Source organism: Gastrolobium bilobum, unplaced genomic scaffold (assembly GCF_033153095.1).
Source record: "Gastrolobium bilobum isolate Gb01-03AN ecotype WA unplaced genomic scaffold, APGP_CSIRO_Gbil_v1 utg2457, whole genome shotgun sequence".
NCBI classification, from domain to species: domain Eukaryota; kingdom Viridiplantae; phylum Streptophyta; class Magnoliopsida; order Fabales; family Fabaceae; genus Gastrolobium; species Gastrolobium bilobum.
Genome location: NW_026897884.1, coordinates 189,299 through 209,217, shown reverse-complemented (window position 1 = coordinate 209,217; position 19,919 = coordinate 189,299). Strand labels below are relative to the sequence as shown.

The 19,919-nt window shown below is 33.5% G+C and overlaps 2 protein-coding genes across 3 annotated transcripts; both read right to left on the bottom strand.

Moving 5' to 3' along the window:
- Positions 1–5,035: 5,035 nt before the first annotated feature.
- LOC133311117 (sulfite oxidase-like) lies at positions 5,036–12,693 on the bottom strand. The gene is made up of 12 exons (XM_061512134.1): positions 12,519–12,693; positions 11,096–11,211; positions 10,935–10,997; positions 10,804–10,840; positions 10,580–10,661; positions 9,984–10,102; positions 9,774–9,869; positions 8,611–8,721; positions 8,424–8,525; positions 8,180–8,227; positions 7,526–7,744; positions 5,036–5,333 (listed from the first exon to the last, which is right to left on the bottom strand). The coding sequence occupies exons 1-12, from the start codon at positions 12,591–12,593 to the stop codon at positions 5,217–5,219; spliced, it is 1,185 nt and encodes a 394-aa protein (XP_061368118.1). The 5' UTR covers positions 12,594–12,693; the 3' UTR covers positions 5,036–5,216.
- A 1,740-nt stretch (positions 12,694–14,433) lies between these two features.
- LOC133311112 (plastoglobule-localized metallopeptidase 48, chloroplastic) lies at positions 14,434–19,919 on the bottom strand. 2 transcript variants are annotated; one of them, XM_061512129.1, is made up of 9 exons: positions 19,600–19,919; positions 19,360–19,417; positions 17,634–17,701; positions 16,730–16,909; positions 16,341–16,437; positions 15,765–15,874; positions 15,478–15,611; positions 15,203–15,394; positions 14,434–14,643 (listed from the first exon to the last, which is right to left on the bottom strand). In XM_061512129.1, the coding sequence occupies exons 1-8, from the start codon at positions 19,789–19,791 to the stop codon at positions 15,256–15,258; spliced, it is 978 nt and encodes a 325-aa protein (XP_061368113.1). In that variant the 5' UTR covers positions 19,792–19,919; the 3' UTR covers positions 14,434–14,643; positions 15,203–15,255. The 2 variants fall into 2 exon arrangements, with proteins under 2 accessions (XP_061368113.1, XP_061368112.1); XM_061512128.1 differs by having other exon boundaries at positions 14,434–14,648; positions 19,600–19,916.

Here is a 19,919-nt window from a genome sequence, read left to right as displayed (position 1 = left end):
ATGGTCAATTTTGGATTGCGTGAGAGGTATCTTCTGGGAAAATTAGGTTTGGATTATGAGTTTAGGCTATATGCCCTTTGTTTTACCTTAGTCCAGACATTATCATTCACTGGAGTTTATCAATCTACCAATGCCTGCCTCTCCATGAGGTGGTTTTTTTGCAAGATGTTTTTATTAAAACTTGTAGTTTGAGGGTTCCACAACCCCCTGCTATTTCTAATGAGATGGTTGTTGTTCCTCCTGAGGTACAGGCATAGGTTGTTGTTCTCTAGACATGGATGCATCTTCTCCATCCCCGTGATATTCTTGATTCTAGTTCATGATAGATATTGTTTTCCTGGTGTTGATAATGTTAGAAGGGTGGAAATAGTTGTTTATCTCTTCCAATAGGTGGCACCAATATGTTCTTTCTGAGATATAAGATAAAATTTGATGATCCTTTTGAGTCTTCACTAGTACTTTTATTATGAGTTTTCTAGTATCGGTCTTCTTTGTGATCCAACGGGTAAAAGATGGTGTGCACCTTCAAGAGCCCAATGCTGAAGTTAGTAATAAGATCACAAGGATTATGCAAGATGGATGGGGAGGTGTATCTAAAGGCTTAGATCTTATATTTCTACATAGGTTAAGTTGTTATTTTAAGGCCTATGAGTCTCAACCCAAGAGGGTGGGACATAGACGTTAGGAAGAAACTTGTGGAGGAAGCTCTACTTGGGTAGTGGGTATAGAGCTATACATAGTCAGGATGCTTTGCTGGTTGACCACTGGCCATTCTAATCGTCCATAACACCATCCATGAAAAGTTCTATGAAATCCTAAGAATTATGATTTTTGTGCTTTATTTATGAGTATTGTGATTCGACCAAATTTATGATCTAATTGATGAGTTACTAATAATCTACCCTACAGAATCATGGTTATCCAAATATAAAAATTTTCTATAATTGTTATCCAATATGAGTTTTCTATACGAATTGTCATAATATGCCAATATTGAAAGGTGCTTACTAGCGGTGTTAACTTGTACTAGTAATCGTTGTTGTGTGAAAGCTCACTTCTACAATTTAATTTTTGTTCGGTCCGGGTGTATCGTCAATATACTTCCGAAGGGTGTTGATTGTATATAGGATCAATACACTTATAGATATTTATGAGAGAGATACCATATGGATATATGGATCACTATACACCTGTATGATACGGCGATAGCCAAAATGTGGTGTGTGTGCACAGCGATGCCAGTAAAGTAGGTTCAAAAGTGTGTACCTGAAATCTTCACATTTATTTATAGTATTTACCTAATGGGTTTAGGCCTTGGGGTTTTTCAGGTTGTTAGCTTAGCTCATATGGTTGGTGGAATAGGGATCTTATTCCTTATGGGACGTTTGGTAGAAGAGATATATTTTTTTTTACCAGGAAAAAAAGATTTCCGAAAATATAGTGAAATTTTTTTTTCCCTAGTTACGAAAAGGTGTTTGGAAGGCCAATTTTTTTTTGAAAAAGTTGAGTTAATTTTACTGATGTTATGTTTGGTTGATTGTAAAATATTGATGAGAATTTGAACCGAAATGACAAATTTACCCATTTTTACACATCTGATATATTATATAAGGGCATTTTTGTCTCAACACGTGAAAATGTGTTTCCCAGTTGGTGGAAAAATAATAATACCATGGGTGGGATGAGATTATTTTTTTTCCATGTGTAGTTAAAAACAGAAATGATGGGAAGAATACTATGCCGGGATAATTTTACTATTACTCATACCAAAATAAAATAAAAATCCCCACCCCACTTTCCCTGGATTTCCCCCAAAATACTCGTACCAAACACCCCTTAATTCTTTGATAGTTAGCTTGTTGAGATATGCCTCTTCATCTTATGTTAGTGGGGTTGTTGACATACGAGGATCCATAACAATTTTAGAGTTATTACAGCCCAAAAATTGTTGGCTTAGTCAAGGTGACCATGGGTGTTACATTACATAGTTTTCGATGGATAGTCAGCTTACTTTTCCTTTTTTGCTATTTTTTTCTACACAGTTAATGGATTATAAACGCACTTTCTATTAACTTCTTGCATTGGAGATATAAGTTCACATTTTTAATTTGACTATTTAATTTGCTTGAAATTTTAAGATCTTTTTTGGAACTTATGTTTTGTTTGTCTTTCTGTCCACTGTGGAAAAATAATTGATGTGATTCATATTTGGAATTCCATTGAAATTTGGAACATCTATGCTATATAGGTTTGCATTATTACTTGAAAATATTTATTACTATGGCTTTTTAATATTGTGATTTATAGAAATGGAAAAAGGAGGTGGGAGCAATAGTGAACAACCAAGGAGGAACGATGAAGGCACACAAAATTCGGAAGATGTTTCTCAAATGACAGAAAAATGTAACAGTGAAACGATCATGAATAACGATGACTTGCCAGAAACTGTTTTAATGGAAATTCTTGTGCATCTTCCGATAAAATCTTTGTTCAGGTTCAGAACTGTCTCCAAGCGTTGGAATCAACTGCTTTCCGATCCTTTTTTCTCTCGCTGCTATAGCTGTCGTTGTTATCACCCTCATAAGCAAGTTCTCTGGGCCAAGTACTATAATGGCTCTGGTTGAGAATCACTCCAAACTTCAATTGTTCCTATCGTTGTTGATTGGTTGCTCCCAGCATCACTATACAACAGCTAACTAAGAATCTTTGTTTGTTTGTAGACTTGTTCTATTTAAATTGGGCATCAACTATCTATGATGGGTTTCTTTCTCATTGAGAGTCATAACATTTTAGTATATGTTACATTGTTTCATCAAAATTCAAAACTCTATAACTAGTAGATGTTACAGTGTTTGTTATGTTTCAATTTTCTCCTTTAGAATGCAATAGCATGAATTTTTGATTTGTAACCAAGTCATCTTAAAATATTTGTGCTACATTTGGTTGGGTTATGTTATGTGTGTGCTTTCATTACAAGGGAAATTCTAATTAGACAACCAACTTTATCCCTTTTAAAGGACATATTTGGTGCATAGTATAAGATAAAGCCTGATAGTATAAGACCTGATAGTATAAGACCTGATTGTATAAAACCTGATTGAATTTTAATACTATCCAGCGTTTGGCACGGTATTGTATAAAATAATATATTGTATAAGATAATATCATCTAGTATTTGGTAATGCACTGTATAATACTATATAGGATAAAAATAAATATTTTTAATAAAAATATCCTTTAATAAAGAATTTATATAATTCTTTAAAAAATGTCATATGATATTAATTTTTATAAAAATAAAAATATTCAATATTTTAAAAATGAATATATTGAAAAATTAATTTTTATTTTAATATTAAAATAATATATTAATTTTTGAGAATTACATTGGTCACTGGTCAACGATGTTAATACATCAATCTCTTATCATGCATTATCCCTCTCCCTTAGGCCGGATTAAGTTATACATCATTTTGATATATTAAGGGATCCTGCTGTATAAGTTTATACTATACGGTGATCACACCAAACAACTGATAATGTCATAACATATAGTATAAACTTATACTATCATGCCTTAGATACAAATTATAGAAGCACTTATATTAAAAATTGCTAGTATTAGAAATCGCTTATTCTTCCATTTAATTTTTTTTATAAACTGATAATTATTAGGTTTTAGAATAAGTGATACTTGAAATTTTCCTAGTCTGAGAAGAATTACCGACATTTTTAATAATTTTTTTGAAAAAATTAAGGAAATAATTGTTTTTTTATTTGAAATAATGTTATTTTTAAATATAATATCAACCTATGAGTCATGCGAGAGAACTTTCAGTAGCACCATCATATTGATCACTACTTTACACAAGATTTTGGTGCTCCTGATTCATCCAATGATTTTTTAGTTTTTTATTAAGGGAGTGACATTTTTTTTTTTGGGGCTTCTCTCTCCTCTCTTCTCAGTCTCTCCTCTCCCTCTCTTTCTTCCGGCTTTGAGTGAGGATGCCTTATAAGAGTACAAAAATAAAGCTCTTCAAATACATAGATAAAATATTATAGTTATTTTTTTTCTCTATCTTAAGGAACTATTTCAGCTGATATGGCGCACTCCTATTAGCCGGTTATATATACCACAATTACACTAAAAATATTTCCAAGTCATAAACCTTATTCATGAAAAAACTTATGGTGCGATAGAGGAACCAAATATTTGGTGCGAAAATACTATTGTAACTATGTATTACATACATAATCATAATATTAAATTTCTATTATTTTTTTCATTTTTTTCTCTCTCTTTAAAAATTATATGAGCTAATGTGTGCTTTTTCCAATGATCAGTTGCACCCATTATTTGGTGCCTCTATTGCACCAAAAGTTTTCTCCTTATCCTTAGAGTATTATGGGGTGTTTGGTTCAGGAAATTTTTTTGAAATAGTAGTGAAATGAGATAGATAGAGAAATGATTGGAAAGATAGATAAAGTGAGATAGGTAGAAAAATGTAAAAAAAAGTTGTTTGGTGAGAAAAAATTTTACGAGGAAAATTAGGTAACTTTATGAAATCAACAGTGCATTAAAAGCCAAATAACCGATTTTCTGAAAAATCCCACTTCAAATTGGATTTCTAAACAATGTGGATATCTATGTTTCTCATAAATCCAGAAAAATTGGATAGATGGGTTTTTGGTGAAAAACGTTGAAACAAACATGGTGTTTCTAAAAGTCATACTATATTCGCTGAAAAGCTCCCAACCAAACACCACCTTAGTTCCATATGCCTCCCATGTGAAACTGCCATGTGTCGTAAACAGATGAAATTTGAAATTAATTTCAAAAAAAATAACCACAATATAAATTGTGCCTAATTTCATAAGACTAGTTCCGCATGAAAAACACTTTCCATTAAGGATTGCTACGAAATTGGCTAATTATTTCTCAAATATATTTGGAGGCGACAGGTGGGAATTCCGAACGAATAGGATACGAAACTTACTGTGTTATATTATTATTATTATTATATTTGCAACCAGAATTATTTGAGAAATTATTTTTAGAAATTGAATCAAAATTACCGACATCCTAATAATACATATGAAACCTGACATAGCTATTGTTAATAAACCCTATCCCTTTAGTTCATTTGGGTAAAGCCCATTATACAGCCCAGGACTTGATAGAGGGTCCATAACAACACTCTGCAACCGAACAACTTCTATGATATCGACTCAGCGACTTGAACTTGTATCCGATGCCATGAATTGTTTAATATCCCTCTCAAGTTCCAAATGTCTTCAACCTTTTCAGGTTGGACATTTGCAGCTGAATCTACCTGCAAATCAACGTAAGGTATTAATCACATATTATAAGAGATTTCTTTTTCTTTTTTTTTTGAAATATTCCAATTGATTCATTGCTTCGCAACTAATCCGATTCAGGACGGGTCCAGATACAAGAGATTTCCAACTCCAATAGAGTGGTTTATGAATTGCTTATCTAATACTATCAACCTTTACATATTAAATTAGACTCTGCCCTCTTGAAATTAGACTTCATTTTCTTAAAGTGGTTAAATCTCCTAAACTAATTAATTTACCTTCAAAGAATAACATTTTCGTTTTTAAGCTTTTTTCTTTTAAATCTTAACTTGAAATTCTTGTAAATGAAGTATACATATCAATCCCTATTTAACAAATTAAATTACTTACTCCTTAGAATGAAAAATCTCTTTACATTTCTCTTTCTCTATTAAACACGTGATTACTTTGTCGAAAACTACCTATCCTTTCTTTCTATTTTAATTTTTCTTTTACGTTTAGTATTGCTAATTCACTTGATGCTTTCCTATTTCTTCTCATTATCATGAGTTACAAATAAAGGTAGATAATTTTTTAAATTTGTTTAATTTACTTAATAACTTCACTATCAAATATTTCGAAAAATTTATCTCTGTTTATGATATTAGAATACATTCTCTTGAACGTGATTTAATCTTAGTCCACTCTTTCTTAAATAAATTCGTATGTCAATTTTAATTTTTCTTCATTTAAATTTTTAATTCAATTTTTTCAATAAAATATACGTATATAATTTTTCACTTTTTTCTTTTAAATTTATATTTTTTGGATTTTATCTAAATTATTTGTTCATATTTTCCTTATAATTTTAAACATTTTTTCATAAATATTTTTCTTTTAATTTATATTTTTAAAATTTCAGCTATTTTTAAAACTATTTTGTATAATATATGGTATACATCCTAATCTTCTTTCTAATTTAAATAATTTTTATATTTTTATCTATACTATCTTAGATTCTACTAACTTAATTATTTTTTGTTAATAATTTTAAACTTTATTAAATATTTTTTGTCTTTTGATTACAATTTTTTATATTATTTTTTGTTAATAATTTTAAACTTTATTAAATATTTTTTGTCTTTTGATTACGATTTTTTATATTTTACCTAATTTCAAGAAGAAAAAATCCATACAACTTACTAGTTATAAAATATAAGCAGAGGAGTAAAAGGGAATAAAGTTGAGTATAAGTGACAATTGTTTTGTTGCATTCCAAGGTTATGAAAGTGGGAAACTAAAAATAAGGACATATGATTTAAAATAAACCCATGTCACCTCAAGTTGAAAAGGCTATGGTTATTTGTCCAATTTTATATAGTCATATGATTTAAAATTATGCCCAAAATATATTACTTCAAAAGTTCAGGGTATGAATGACAATTAAGAAAGAGTACTATTTCTTCTCATTCTTGGCTCATAATAATAATTAAGAGAGAGATGGGAGATTCCCAAAACGGTATAGTCTTTAATTTTATTCATTTCTTACCCATGTATCCATTTTTATTAAAACCGGACCGGCCCGGTAACCGGCCCATCAATCGGTCTGGTTTTGACATTGGACCGTTTAAGTATGTGACCCAGGTTTGACCCAGTGACCCGGTGATAGACCCTGGTTCAACCGGTTTAGGAGCGCCACTTCAAACACTAGACCACCATCATCAGTTGAATAAAATACACCTTTTAATATATTTATTATATAACTATTAAATTAAGAGAATTAATTCAAAAATTGCATCCAATGCGATTCGAACTCCTTCCATTGAGGATATACAACATAGCAAATACTACTAAACTATATCAGGTTATTGTTTAGATGACACCACTCAAAATATTTATTATATAATTAAGTATAAAATATAAATTTATATATATATATATATATATATATATATATATATATATCCGGTTCATGCGGTTCAACCAGTGACCCACCAGTGACCCACCGGTTGAACCATTGATCCAGTGACCCGGTACCTCAGCCAGATCAATGACCGGTCCGGTTCTAATAACATTGCATGTATCCCACTAACCAAGAATTGATTGAAATTGTAATCCTCCTTATTAAGCTTAACTAGTTATCAGAAGTGATTTGCTCTATCAAGACACTACTCCGTTGGTTACAAAGGATAGAATCATGAAAATTAACAGAAGAAATGTTACATACCGCTTTTGCAATAATCTCAGTGCTGTGATGAATATCAGCTGTGACATCAAATAGCACCCATGCCCATTTGTCACTCATGTTTTCATCATCAGGTATGTAGGGAATGCCACTTTTCTGAAACCTTGAGGCTTCCATCCAAGTTTTTCCTCCATCAACAGACACATCTACTCTCTCAATGCCTCTGCCACCACCTGATGCTGCATATCCACTAATTTTTACCTACGTACACCAATATGTGACAGTTAGGATTTCAGTCAATTATCTCAATTCTTAAATTAGATTTGGAAACATAAATTTTAAAGCAAATACAATGATACAGTTAACACTTGAAAATCTTGGTCAGAGTTCCAAGCGGGCATGCCATGTAAAATAAGATCAAGATAAAAAGTAGAACATATTCTCTTTAACCAGAAATTTTGAGTTCAAGTCGAGAGAATGAAAAAAATAATATTCGGGGAGTCACCCTTTATAATAGTCTGACAATGCTTGAATCGAATTAATGATATAATCTATGAACCGGTGAATATATAAAAAATAAAATAAAAATAAAATACCTAATTTGACACATTTGTGGATTTTCATGGTGAATAACAGAAGCACATTCATGCATAGAATAGCTTAATACACCTTTGAATCATGATCACACAAACTAACCTTCCCAGGCTTTATTGTGCACATATCTTCTAGAGAACATATAACACACTGCCACAGTGAAATCACAAATATTAGTTACAAAAGTTTTATTTAAAAAATGCATTGACTTTGTGTCCAGCCCATTGGGACCTAATTATGCAGCTTGTAACAATTTTAATGTGAGCAATTTGCTTCAAGGATATATAAGATATTTTTCTTTTTCTTTACAAAATTATTTAGGTGAGCAAAGGACTAATCAGAATACCTGAACAGGGAAATCCATTTGAGGTCTCCTGGTTGACCAATTAATGTTTCCCCAATCTACTGATGGCGGAAACATTTTGTAGTCTCTTTGCACGAAAAATCCCTGACACATCATAATGTTAAATTCTAGGACATTCTGAAAAGGAATATTTGGTTATTTCATGGTAATTTTATATCATATATTAGACCTGGCATTCTTCTGTAATGATATTGATAGCTTCCAGCCATTTAACAGACCGAGCTCCAATGACACCAGGAACAACCACACGTAATGGATACCCATGATCCCTTGTAAGAGGCTAAAGGAAAGCAACAATATATTAAAGTGAGATGAGAATATCAGACTACAATAACATCAGAACCAAAAAATAAATAAATAAATAAATAATAAAAACCATAAAACAAATGAAAAAAAAAAAAATCTCCTGCAAATTGTTGAATTAGCGCTGAAAGTAATAATGGATAATTCTTTACACCGGAAAGACAAAAGTTTAAAGTATTTATGTTTGAGAAAAAATGGTATGTATCGCACTCTCTAGTATACTTCTGTCATAGTTAGGAGTGGTAATTTCCAACAAGATACGAGAAATTTGTGTTCGAATACAACCTGTTTTCAAATTTCTATTGTTTGTGTTGGCAAAAATTGATACTAAGAAATTTGTGTTGTGTTGTATAACAACCTGCAAACGCAAAATTGACTTTGTTAATCTTCTTACCAGTTATCCGTATCGCGTGGTATCGTGTTAGCATGCAACATTAGTAAAATCAATATTCAATATATAACTTATCATTTTGTGTCAATCAGCATGATAAATGCACTTTAAGGTTGGCAAGTTATATGAGTCGTCGTGTCAATCCGCATAATAAGTAACACGTTTTGAGGTTGTCGGATTATTTGTGTTGTGTCGTGACCCGTGTGTTAACCCGCAAAACAAAAGAATCGTATTTGTATTTTCGAATTTGTATTATGTTCATGTTCAGTCTCATGTTCTTGTTAAATTCGTATCCCCTTGTCATAGTTTAGTCCTATAGCTTGGCAACCCATTTTCCGATAGATAAATTTATAGGTAAAGTAGGTGTGACAGTTGAGGACACGTTATGAATAATTAGGTTCCAACAAAAAAGAAAGGAAACACCCGTGTAACAAAAATGCATTGTATTGGTCTCAGTTTTTTTGCTGAATTTATTGATATCTGCATCTCCTCTCGTAAAAATATGATAAGCAAGTAGCGTGGCAATAAATCAGTCTATGATTTTTATTATTAGTTTCATTAAGATAGTAATGAAAGCCAAGACACACAAATTTTGAAACCAAGAAAGTACAAAACAACAACATCCCATATTTACTTACTTCTCCATTCATTTCATAAGCAAGTAGAACATCTGCTTCAGGATTTGTAGCCTGACTTAGCGGGATTGATGCTTTGTAAGGGCCTCCATTTTCCTCCTATTGTTTTTCAAGATTCACAGAAACAAAAAAAAAATTACTCTCCATGAATGAAATACGTAATAAGAAAGAATTCAACATCTCTGAGGTACATTTACAAGCCACAGCCATTACCTTACACTTATCAATGCTTACAAATTCAACATGTTTTCCTCCAAATTGAGTGGTCCTCGTCAACTTCGGTACTCCAACAAGTTCAAGAACATCACTCAATTTGGCACCACCCCAAACAGCTGAGACAGAAAAATGTAATTAAACAACGATTATAAGTTTAAGACATATTAGATGAAACATATCAGACGCTAGCTAACCAAGGAAATAAAAACCAGGTGAATAATGGAGGACAAATATAAGAATATATTTCTATATATTAAGTTGTTACCTTAACGACTTTTAATAGTTTTTATATTTCTCTATCACGCCCCCTCATATAAAAGCTCACTGAGTTTGAAGAGTGGACAATACATCAAATCTGGCTATTGCGCTAAGTAACTATTATTAATAGAATGAAGGGTGGTGAGATCGAACTCATAACTCTGTAATCATGGAAGCTCTAATACCATGTAAACAATTATTTCAACCCAACAACAACTTAAGTTGTTAAGCGAATTTTTTTTTTAATGATTTTTATATTTCTATATCACAGATTTTTTTGTTAAAAGAATTAAAAAATGCCAGAGAGCCAGTGTTCCAAAAATGTTAATACTAACCATTTCCAATAGCAGAAACATCCCAGCCAACACCCTTCACCGTTTTAGTCTTGCTCATAGCAGTCCTTCTATTTCCTGCACACTAAGAAACCAACAGATGGAAAATCAAATTCATTTGTAGGATGTATCCAACAGCAAACCAAAACAACCTGGTTCTTCCATGCAAGCCTATACCAACTGATAAATGTAGTATGAACTTATAAGTTACATACAATCTGACAAACCTGTAGTGTGGCAGTGACATTGTACTTCGGAAGCATCCTGTTATCAAATAACAAGGTAAATTCCCAGTTTGAAACACAATTTATAGGAGACACATATTTATACCATTGGATATTCCCAAACCAGCACTTACTTGATATCTTTCATAAAAAGCTGTTTGGGATTTTCTATCAAACCAGATATGGACACACAGTATCTGCTCTGCCAAACATGTCATCACATAATATAAATTTCCTCAATAGTGAACAACGTTGACAAAAGAAGAGGTAAAACTTCACAAGATCAACATATGACCTTTCCACGTCATCAACTACCGGTATAGGACCATGATTTCGCTTGTAAAAGAAATCTGAAGGAGTCAAATATGAGGAAATCAAAGCAGAACGTGGTGGCTCAGCATTGAAAGGTTCCTGAGGAGTACAGCAAAATGGACTTGAGATGCAGATAACCAAAAACAAAATATGTAATTTGTAAATGAAATAACACAGGGTTTTGTGCTTTTTAATCATGAGAATTGTTAGTTGATAGGTAACAATTTTTCTTTTATTATCTTTATGTTTAATGAAGAGATTCATTGTCGGGTTGATCCGCTTGCTAGGAGGTATATTTTTCTTTTTCTAAAAGTATTTTTTTTGTAACATATGTGAGACTAATTATAGAGGACAGCGCTCTCAAAACCATATTCTTTACAAGGTTCGACTCGAGACTTTGATTAAGCAGAAATAAACTTCTTACTCTTTGAACCATTGGTTATTGTATCGTTGGGATATATAAGCCCACTATGTTCCCTTTGAAGACGATATCACTGTATGGATGAAACCTCTAACAAAGGTAAAAATCAAGCTAGAAAGCACTATTCCAAGTATGTTGCAAGCAGATAACAATGGAAGGTTGGATGTGTGTAAGAGTGTGAGTTAATACATTTGGGCATAATAACGATAGATGCCCTCCTTGTTTGTGGAGGGGTCTATTTATAGAGGGAGGTGCTTTGGTCTTATGTGGATTGGTGTGGAGAGGGTCAACTCTCCTTGGGGTTAGCTTAAGGTGGCAGACACTGCTATGATAGCAGTGATGCACTCTCTGCGCCTAACGATGTCAGCATGCGACAAAGGGCAGTTGCTACTTATAGTACCTGGGGCGGTATCTCTGGGGGCTACAATCCCAAGACGAGACATTTTCGTGTCTCATCTTGAGAGCGTCATCACCTAGAGATTTGGGCTTGAGCCTTTGGGCCATTATGACGTTGGGTTATCCGAACCGTTATAAAAGTATGTTTCAATACATACATGAGCTTCAAATTATGCACAAGTTAATTGTATTGCTACTGTGTCTACCTGCATTTAATTGTATCATTACTGTTTTTCTCTTCTTTTTAAGTTTATGAAATACGTTAACATCATATTTTATTATGAAGTGAAATTTTATGTTGACTCCACTGATAACAAAGTAAATTCAAATTATTTAGTAGGACAATTTGGCTTAATAATAAAAAGTTAATGCGTCGTAACAAACGTGCTTATTATGCTTTGCTTATCTGTATACAATACAATTAATGTGACTTATCAAAGAACGAACCTTGAGAAAATTGATAAGAATCATACGAAAGGAAATGAAATAGGAATAGGATAAAAGGAATGCAATATTTGTTATATGGTTATAGAAAAGGAAATAAATTGTAAAAATAAATAAATAAGTATATAAAAAGCGAAAAGGTTGCCTTGGAGTTAATTTGAAGAGATGAATGACGAGGAGGTTCTGCGGAATAATTGGAGGGGCCTGTGATTCCTGGCATTCTTCTATGATGTCTCTGAAACAACACACGAGGTTCGGTTGGAGATGGTGGCAACAACAACTGCAACTTCTACGGTGAATTTGTAACATTCGCCATTGGTTGAGGATGATGCTTTGTGAATTGTGACAGTGCATGGTTGTTTGTTGTTGGTCCCATTCAGGCATTTACGATCAAGATCCAACGGTGACGGAAGGCAGCGTGGAAATGCGCGCCACGTGGAGCATTTGGATTCTGCTGACGTTGTGTTGGCATTTCCACCAACCACTTTATTTCGTTACCATTGGTTCTCCTTCTTTCCTATCTTTGTCCTTTTAGGTTTAGTTTTATATATATATATATATATATATATATATATATATATAAACCATGTGTACGGAGGCAATCATGTTTGAGGCGAATCTAGGATAAAGGCTTTAAAATCCTTTCTAAAGATGGTACGGTAGATAATCGAACACATGTCCTCACCTCACCTGTTCAACTTTCATGTGTTAAGTGTAACTACCATCATTTGGTCTTTTAGGTTTAGGTTGATGTTAATGAATAATTCCCATCACTCAGAAGAGTAAGAACCTTTTGTACCTGAGTGATTTTGTTGTGTTGGTTCACTTCTTTGTTTCTGAGTTTATTTTCTCTTCATCTTTTAAAGTGATTTTATATGAACCAGCCGATGGAACAGTGACCATTTTGTCACGTTTGGACAAAAAAATTATCAGACTGCCACGCCAACAGTAAATTTTGTCAAACTGCCACGCGGCATAATTCGCTACACAGTGTAGCGAATTATGCATGCAAGTAATTCGCTACACAATATAGCGAAATATGTCACGTCAGAACCAAAAAGTGCCATGTGTCAAAATTGTTGAAATTCGCTACCCTATGTAGCGAATTTCAACAATTCTGACATATGACACTTTTTGGTTCTATGCCTTCTAACGTAGCATATTTCGCTACACTGTGTAGCGAATTACTTGCATACATAATTCGCTACACTGTATAAAGAATTATGCCGCGTGGCAGTATGAAAAATTTTACTGTTCGCGTGACATTCTGATAATTTTTTTGCCAAAGCGTGGCATTTTGGTCACGATTGTCTCGCGGTAAATCAGTCACTTTATAGTTCAGTTTTATAATGAAATTGAATGACAGACCAACTTAAATTGTTTAAAACTGCACAAAATTGATTGAATCATCTGTAGGCTAATCATTCAAGTAGATAAAATTTCATGATTTCTATTTTATGAATGCTGTCATAAAGTTTATAATTATTGTGTAAATTATTTTTTATAATATCATCAATTTTATTAATTTGTTAAACCAGTTAAACATAAAGTATATATAACCCTTACTATTTTCGCTGTTCCATTCAACTTTAACAATACTTTTGAAATAATCAAACAAAATAACATTTGAAATACCAAACAGTTCATCCACAGTTGCTCACCAATCGAAAATTATTTTATTATTTATTCATTAGAACTAATTCTTGAAAACACACATCGCCAGAGAAGGTTTTATCATGTTGATATAACGTTACAGTCAATATCAGCTCATTTCTTTCTATCAGTTGCTTTGGTTTTTCCCACAATCTAGCACCCCTCAATATCTTTGCATGGACAATTGCTTTTGTTTAGTTTCTATCAAATCAAGATAGATCATGTCAATTTAACAATTTTTCTTTTTTGCATTGATTTATATATAATCTAATAACTTACACACGAATTTTGTACATTGTATTATTCATACAATGTCTATTCAGGGTACAGCACTTACTAAAGTTTTCAGTCATAAAACTTACAGAGTAGAATATCTAACTTCTCGGAGAAAAAGTTAATACCTAAAATTATATTCTTTCCTTTCCAAGCGCCAAGATTTCTATGAAATAATAATCCTTCTTGTCATCAAAATTCTACTTACAGGTTGACTAAAATAATAATTACAGTAAATATACATGTATAGATTTACAGTATTAGTACAGGATAAGAGTTTTGCAGCAGCCGTAGATCCATAATAAATCCTATTGCTTCCTGACATCTTTTGACCATCTGCCACCCTGCACTAAATGTTTCATAAAGAAACAAAAAACATAGTGAGAAATGAAATGCTACCAAGTATTCATAATGGATCTCAAAACAAATAAACAGTATATTATATGCAAGTATATGGTTCGTCAGGGTTATTCATAATAAGTCAGGGTTATGGCTCGTCATTTGCTAAGACCAACAATTAATGGCATGTTAGTATTATCTGAACCGAGTAAGAAATAAAAGTATGAAACTGTAATATTACTACTGCTGACAGGAATGCAGACTGGCAAAGATTCCCCGTGGAGCCAAGAGTGGATTGTATGTAATTTTACCTTTATATTTTTGCCAAAAGGTTGTTTCCCAGACTTGAATGTGTGACCCTTACCACTACTCCAAAACTTGCTTTCTTTTTTACCTCTATGTAATCCACAATAAATTATATGCAATATCTACAAATTACAAATATGTATTACACTTAATCTATGACTCATACAAACAGGTGAATAATTATTGTTGGACATATTACCGTCTTAACATGAAGTTCATATAAGTAAAACGGAAATTGTAGAGTTTTAAGATACTAACCAGGAAGAACATTGAGCTGTTTTTCATTTTGAACAAAATCAATGCAGGCACGGCTAGACATTTTGTTGTAGTGATGTGATCTGTATTCCACGTTTCAAAAGGGATCTGTAAGCTGGACTTCTTGACCATTCATCAATTTCACTAGCACGCAGAACAGGCAGGGGATGTGATAGTTGCCTTGTTTGTGCATTCCTAAGCAGCAGAAAAAAGTTTAGCTTCGAAATAAAAAAGTTGCAACCCAACTTTTCTAGTGGCCTTCACATGTCACTACAAACCTTATGTACCACCCAACCGGGCTGGAAGCAGCTTTTTCATAAGAGCGAGCTTGCTCCAGGAATGCATCCACATTTAGTTGATCAGCCATAGATGGGCATCCCCCAGCTAATTTCATGAGAACCGAGATGACGACCTCTTGTAGGGTTGGCAAATGAAAATTTTATAATTAAACCAATACACAATAGGGAAGTTATAATTAAACCAGTCTACGGAGCCGTGTGGTGAGCACAGAGCGAACTATTCGTTTGCCTTTTACTAAAGATTATGAAGTTTGACATTAGCATACCTTAGGGTCTTGAGCAACTAGAAGAGCAGCACGGTCACAAGTCATCTCAGCAGCTCGAAGCCAGCGGAATAATTGCTCTTCCAAAGTCCGAGCTATCATACCACCAATGCCTACAACAAAAGCCCAAGTTATGAAAGAATAATTCGGTAGAACAAAACAAACATAGTATGAAAATATTGCTTGTTCTAATCAACATTAAGACAAGCGTTACATATATATCTATTTTCAAAATAAGCAACGCTTTCAAAGGTGAAAGAAAATGTTTGAAAATATGGCATTATAGACAATTGTTCATGGTTGTTATATTTTTTTGGATTTCTCTACCGGTTCATCGATGACCTGAGCATGATTACAAGGACGGGAAAACTCTCCCTATGGTTGTTATACTTAACTAGTGGTAAGAGTGACATGGATTTCATCCCTTGTTCAGTCTACGGGAGTCAGACATAAAGTGCTTCTCCAACTGTGATCTTCCAACATAGTTAACTACTTCACCATAATGTATAACATAAATTGATGTGTGTGTATATACACATTATAAAATAAATAAATAAATAAATGCTCCATATCGCCTACCAGGTACAGTATACGCCCCAAGGGTTAGAATATTTGCGTATGTAAGCCACACTCCATGATCACATTTTAGGTGACCCAACTCATGAGCCAAAACAGCCTGTTAAAGTAAACTGATGACATGTTAATAGCATTTTAGAGCCAGGTCAATGGATACGACAGAAAAAACATGGTTTGACTAACAAATTGATCAGGCATATTGGAAGATACGAACAAATATATCATGTAAAGGGGGGAAACTACATCCAACATCATTTATCTCAAACTCTAACTTCCAATATCTTATTGCTTAAGGACCATGCAGATCTGAGAGAAAATTTCCCTTGATGCTAAACTAGATAAGAAGTTGGGTTGAAAAATTAAAAACATGTAACGACGAAATGAATTAGAACCTGAAACTCTGCTCTTGTCAGGAGCTCCACAAGGCTAGTATGAACAACAACGAATGGTCGTTTACCAGTTATAGCTAATGTATATGCATTTGGCACAGGACTTTGACGAACATATAGATCAGGGGCCTCAACATTTAATATGTCAGCTGCTTCCACCATTAAGTGGTGAAGATCAGGAAGCTGTGACACAAGAAGAAAAGTTTAGTTACTTATGAGGTGACAGTAGACAGGAACAACTGAGCAGTAAACATAGTTGGACTATTTGTTGATCCAAGTTTCATAAAATAAAAGCTGACTTCATATTAACATTGTTGACTTGCATACGGAAAAATTGACAGACTTACAAGTAATTAAAAGATAAATCAACATCAAAATCAACAACACCTTTATCCCAAATTAAATTAAAAGATAAATATTGTACCAAAAAAAAAAAAAGATAAATCATGTCATACAGCTCAACTGGGTGGAAATGACAGAATTAGGAAATTTGAAGTACATATACTTAATCAGAAGATTCAGAACCACCATTGCTATGTTGGTAACAAATAGAGGGAGTACATAAGCAATGGAATGAACACTGATTCTACATTTTTTGAGAAAAATAAATGAAAGTGGAGTTCACCCAGATTATTTTAAAGCTTTACCCACATGCATGTGTTTTTTCAAATGCATAGACATGGACATATTTAAACTTGTTTACATATATAAATGCATACACATTTTTGTCACGATGGTATCTTTGTCTTTCTGCATATAGTAACACTGGATTACAACAAAACCCAGAACTTCCACTGAGAGGTGAGGACTACTCAATGCAGGTACATATATCAATTAATATCTGCAAATAATTCTCTTTATCGAGTACTCCTTGAAGAAAATTTATTTTACTGAGTGTTGCGGATACCTGATTTTTAGAAACAAGGACAGATGTCCCTATGTTCTCAAGGAGCATGACTTGCTCTGTTACAGTTCCTGTAATTCATTTTCAGGGAACCATGTCATAAAGCAGCCTTGCCAATTTATAGTGCAAGACTATACAAACATATCATTGAACATAAGGCACTCGAGTAACTGGAACAAAAGCTAAGTCTACGAAAGAATGCATATACAACAACAAAAGCATTTTTGCACTAGGATTTGAAAGCATGCATTTAAGCAGCGAAAATTCATAATTTGTGCAGCACATAGTCGTGGTGTTTTGTGCCTCATATGTCCAGTTGAACATATTCAGACAAATTCACTATTTATTTGGAAAAAGAATAACTACAGCATAACCGTGCACACACTATCATGAACAAATGGAGAGTCATTGCTATTAAAGATACAATAAAACCATTTTTGGGCCTCCACCTAAAAGCTTAAATTAAGTCTTGATTACCCATTGTTGACGCCAATGGTTCCACAAAAAGTACGAAGCAAGTAGTGGCTATCTGTGTGTGGAAATACACAGGGTGACTTTTTCTACTAACTAGAATAATTTGGGCACAGATACTTGCATAAACTATGTTAGTATGAGCACAGTCTGTACTGGACCATTAAGAAAGAGTTATAGTGAGACTAAATTGTTATCCAATGACCTGCATTGAAACATGTGAGGGGTATGGGAGTACAAGAAACTCTTGTATACCAGTGCACCCAATTTGACCAGTGCACCCAATTTGAGTGCACTAATGACTAAACCGATGAAGTATTGATGAGTTATTCCGTATTAATACACAAATGAACGTAATGTTATTTAATAAGCATTAACAATGTCTTAATACTTTATTGGCTTAGTAGACCCAAGATGGGTTTCTTGTGAGTATAATTTTGTGCAAGTTTCATTACTCGATTGTTAGAATATCTAAAATATAGAAATCAAGATTATGTCTTAATATACTTCAAAATTTCCTAGAGGACCTTTTAGGATTAGTTTCTCTAATTCTTTATATTTCATAATTTGTTTCCTTATTTTAGGAATCCCCTATTTAGTATAAATAAGAATTAGTGCTTTGTCTTTTGTATTCACATGAATCACCATAACATTCAATTTCTATTATTCTCTATATCCTTTCTCCTTCATCTATACCTAAAGCCCTATAATTTCAACTCAATGAATTTCCATCCTGCACTAGAAAAGAAGGGCAAGAAAAACCAATTTAGAAGTTGTCAAGGAAACCACTTGTTTTAACAAAAAGGTTAAACCCCAAGGGTTAGCTCAAGCAGCAATATGAGCCCTAGGACAGACAAATTGTCGAAAGAGTCAGGGTTCGAAGAGGACATTTAGGGTTAGAGCTGGATAATTGTCAAGTCGCTCGACTCGGGATTAGTCCCATGACCCACCCCAAAGGGGTAGTTAGGGTCATGGAATCCAAAATAAAATAAAAATAAAAAGGTTACAAAATTGAAAACGTAAGCAAAACCCTCCATTAGTTCCACAAATATTAAACATCATAACACAAATTCAAATTTGCAAGATATTCTAACAATCAGTAAAACAAAATTGACGAAGGAAAAGTTTCCCTACCAGCTACTACAACAGAAGCAGCATGTAATTTATATTGTCATGAAAACCAAAGCCGACCCAAACATTTCAATACAATCCGATGGTAAATTGCACTACTTAGGACACAGAGGCATCATTTTATTACCTAGAAGAGCTTTTCCCAATTCATTTAATCCCGGAATTGCTCTCAGTATCAGCGTATTCTGAAGATTAAAAAAGAAAACCAAACCACAAAACATTAGTGCTTCCCAGAAAAAACAAAACAAGGAAGAGAAACATAAGCAAAAACCAGTTAAACTCAAAAATTCAGAGCTTGAAATTCCATTTTTCCAAACAAAGTAGCAAACTTTTAAAGGCCCGTGAAGAAATTCGAAATTGGGCACACCTGTTTATCAAGAGGGTGGCGAAAATCATCGGCGTCTAGGTCTCGGAAAGCAACAGCAGAACCTGCTCTGCAAACGGGGATTCCAATTTTCCGAACCCTTCCGAACCTGATCGCCGAACAGCCACCACCGAACCTCAATCTGTCCGAAGCTACGAAGCCGAGGCAGAGAGTGGAGAAAGGCATGGAAGCCATTGAAGAAGCGCGGGTTAGCTTCGGAGTGGTGTTTTACTCGTTCAGAGCGAGGTTGGGGTAGCAACGCACACCGTGACTCATATCATATGATCTTTGAGGTTCGGTTGCTTAAGATTGTTGTTAACGTA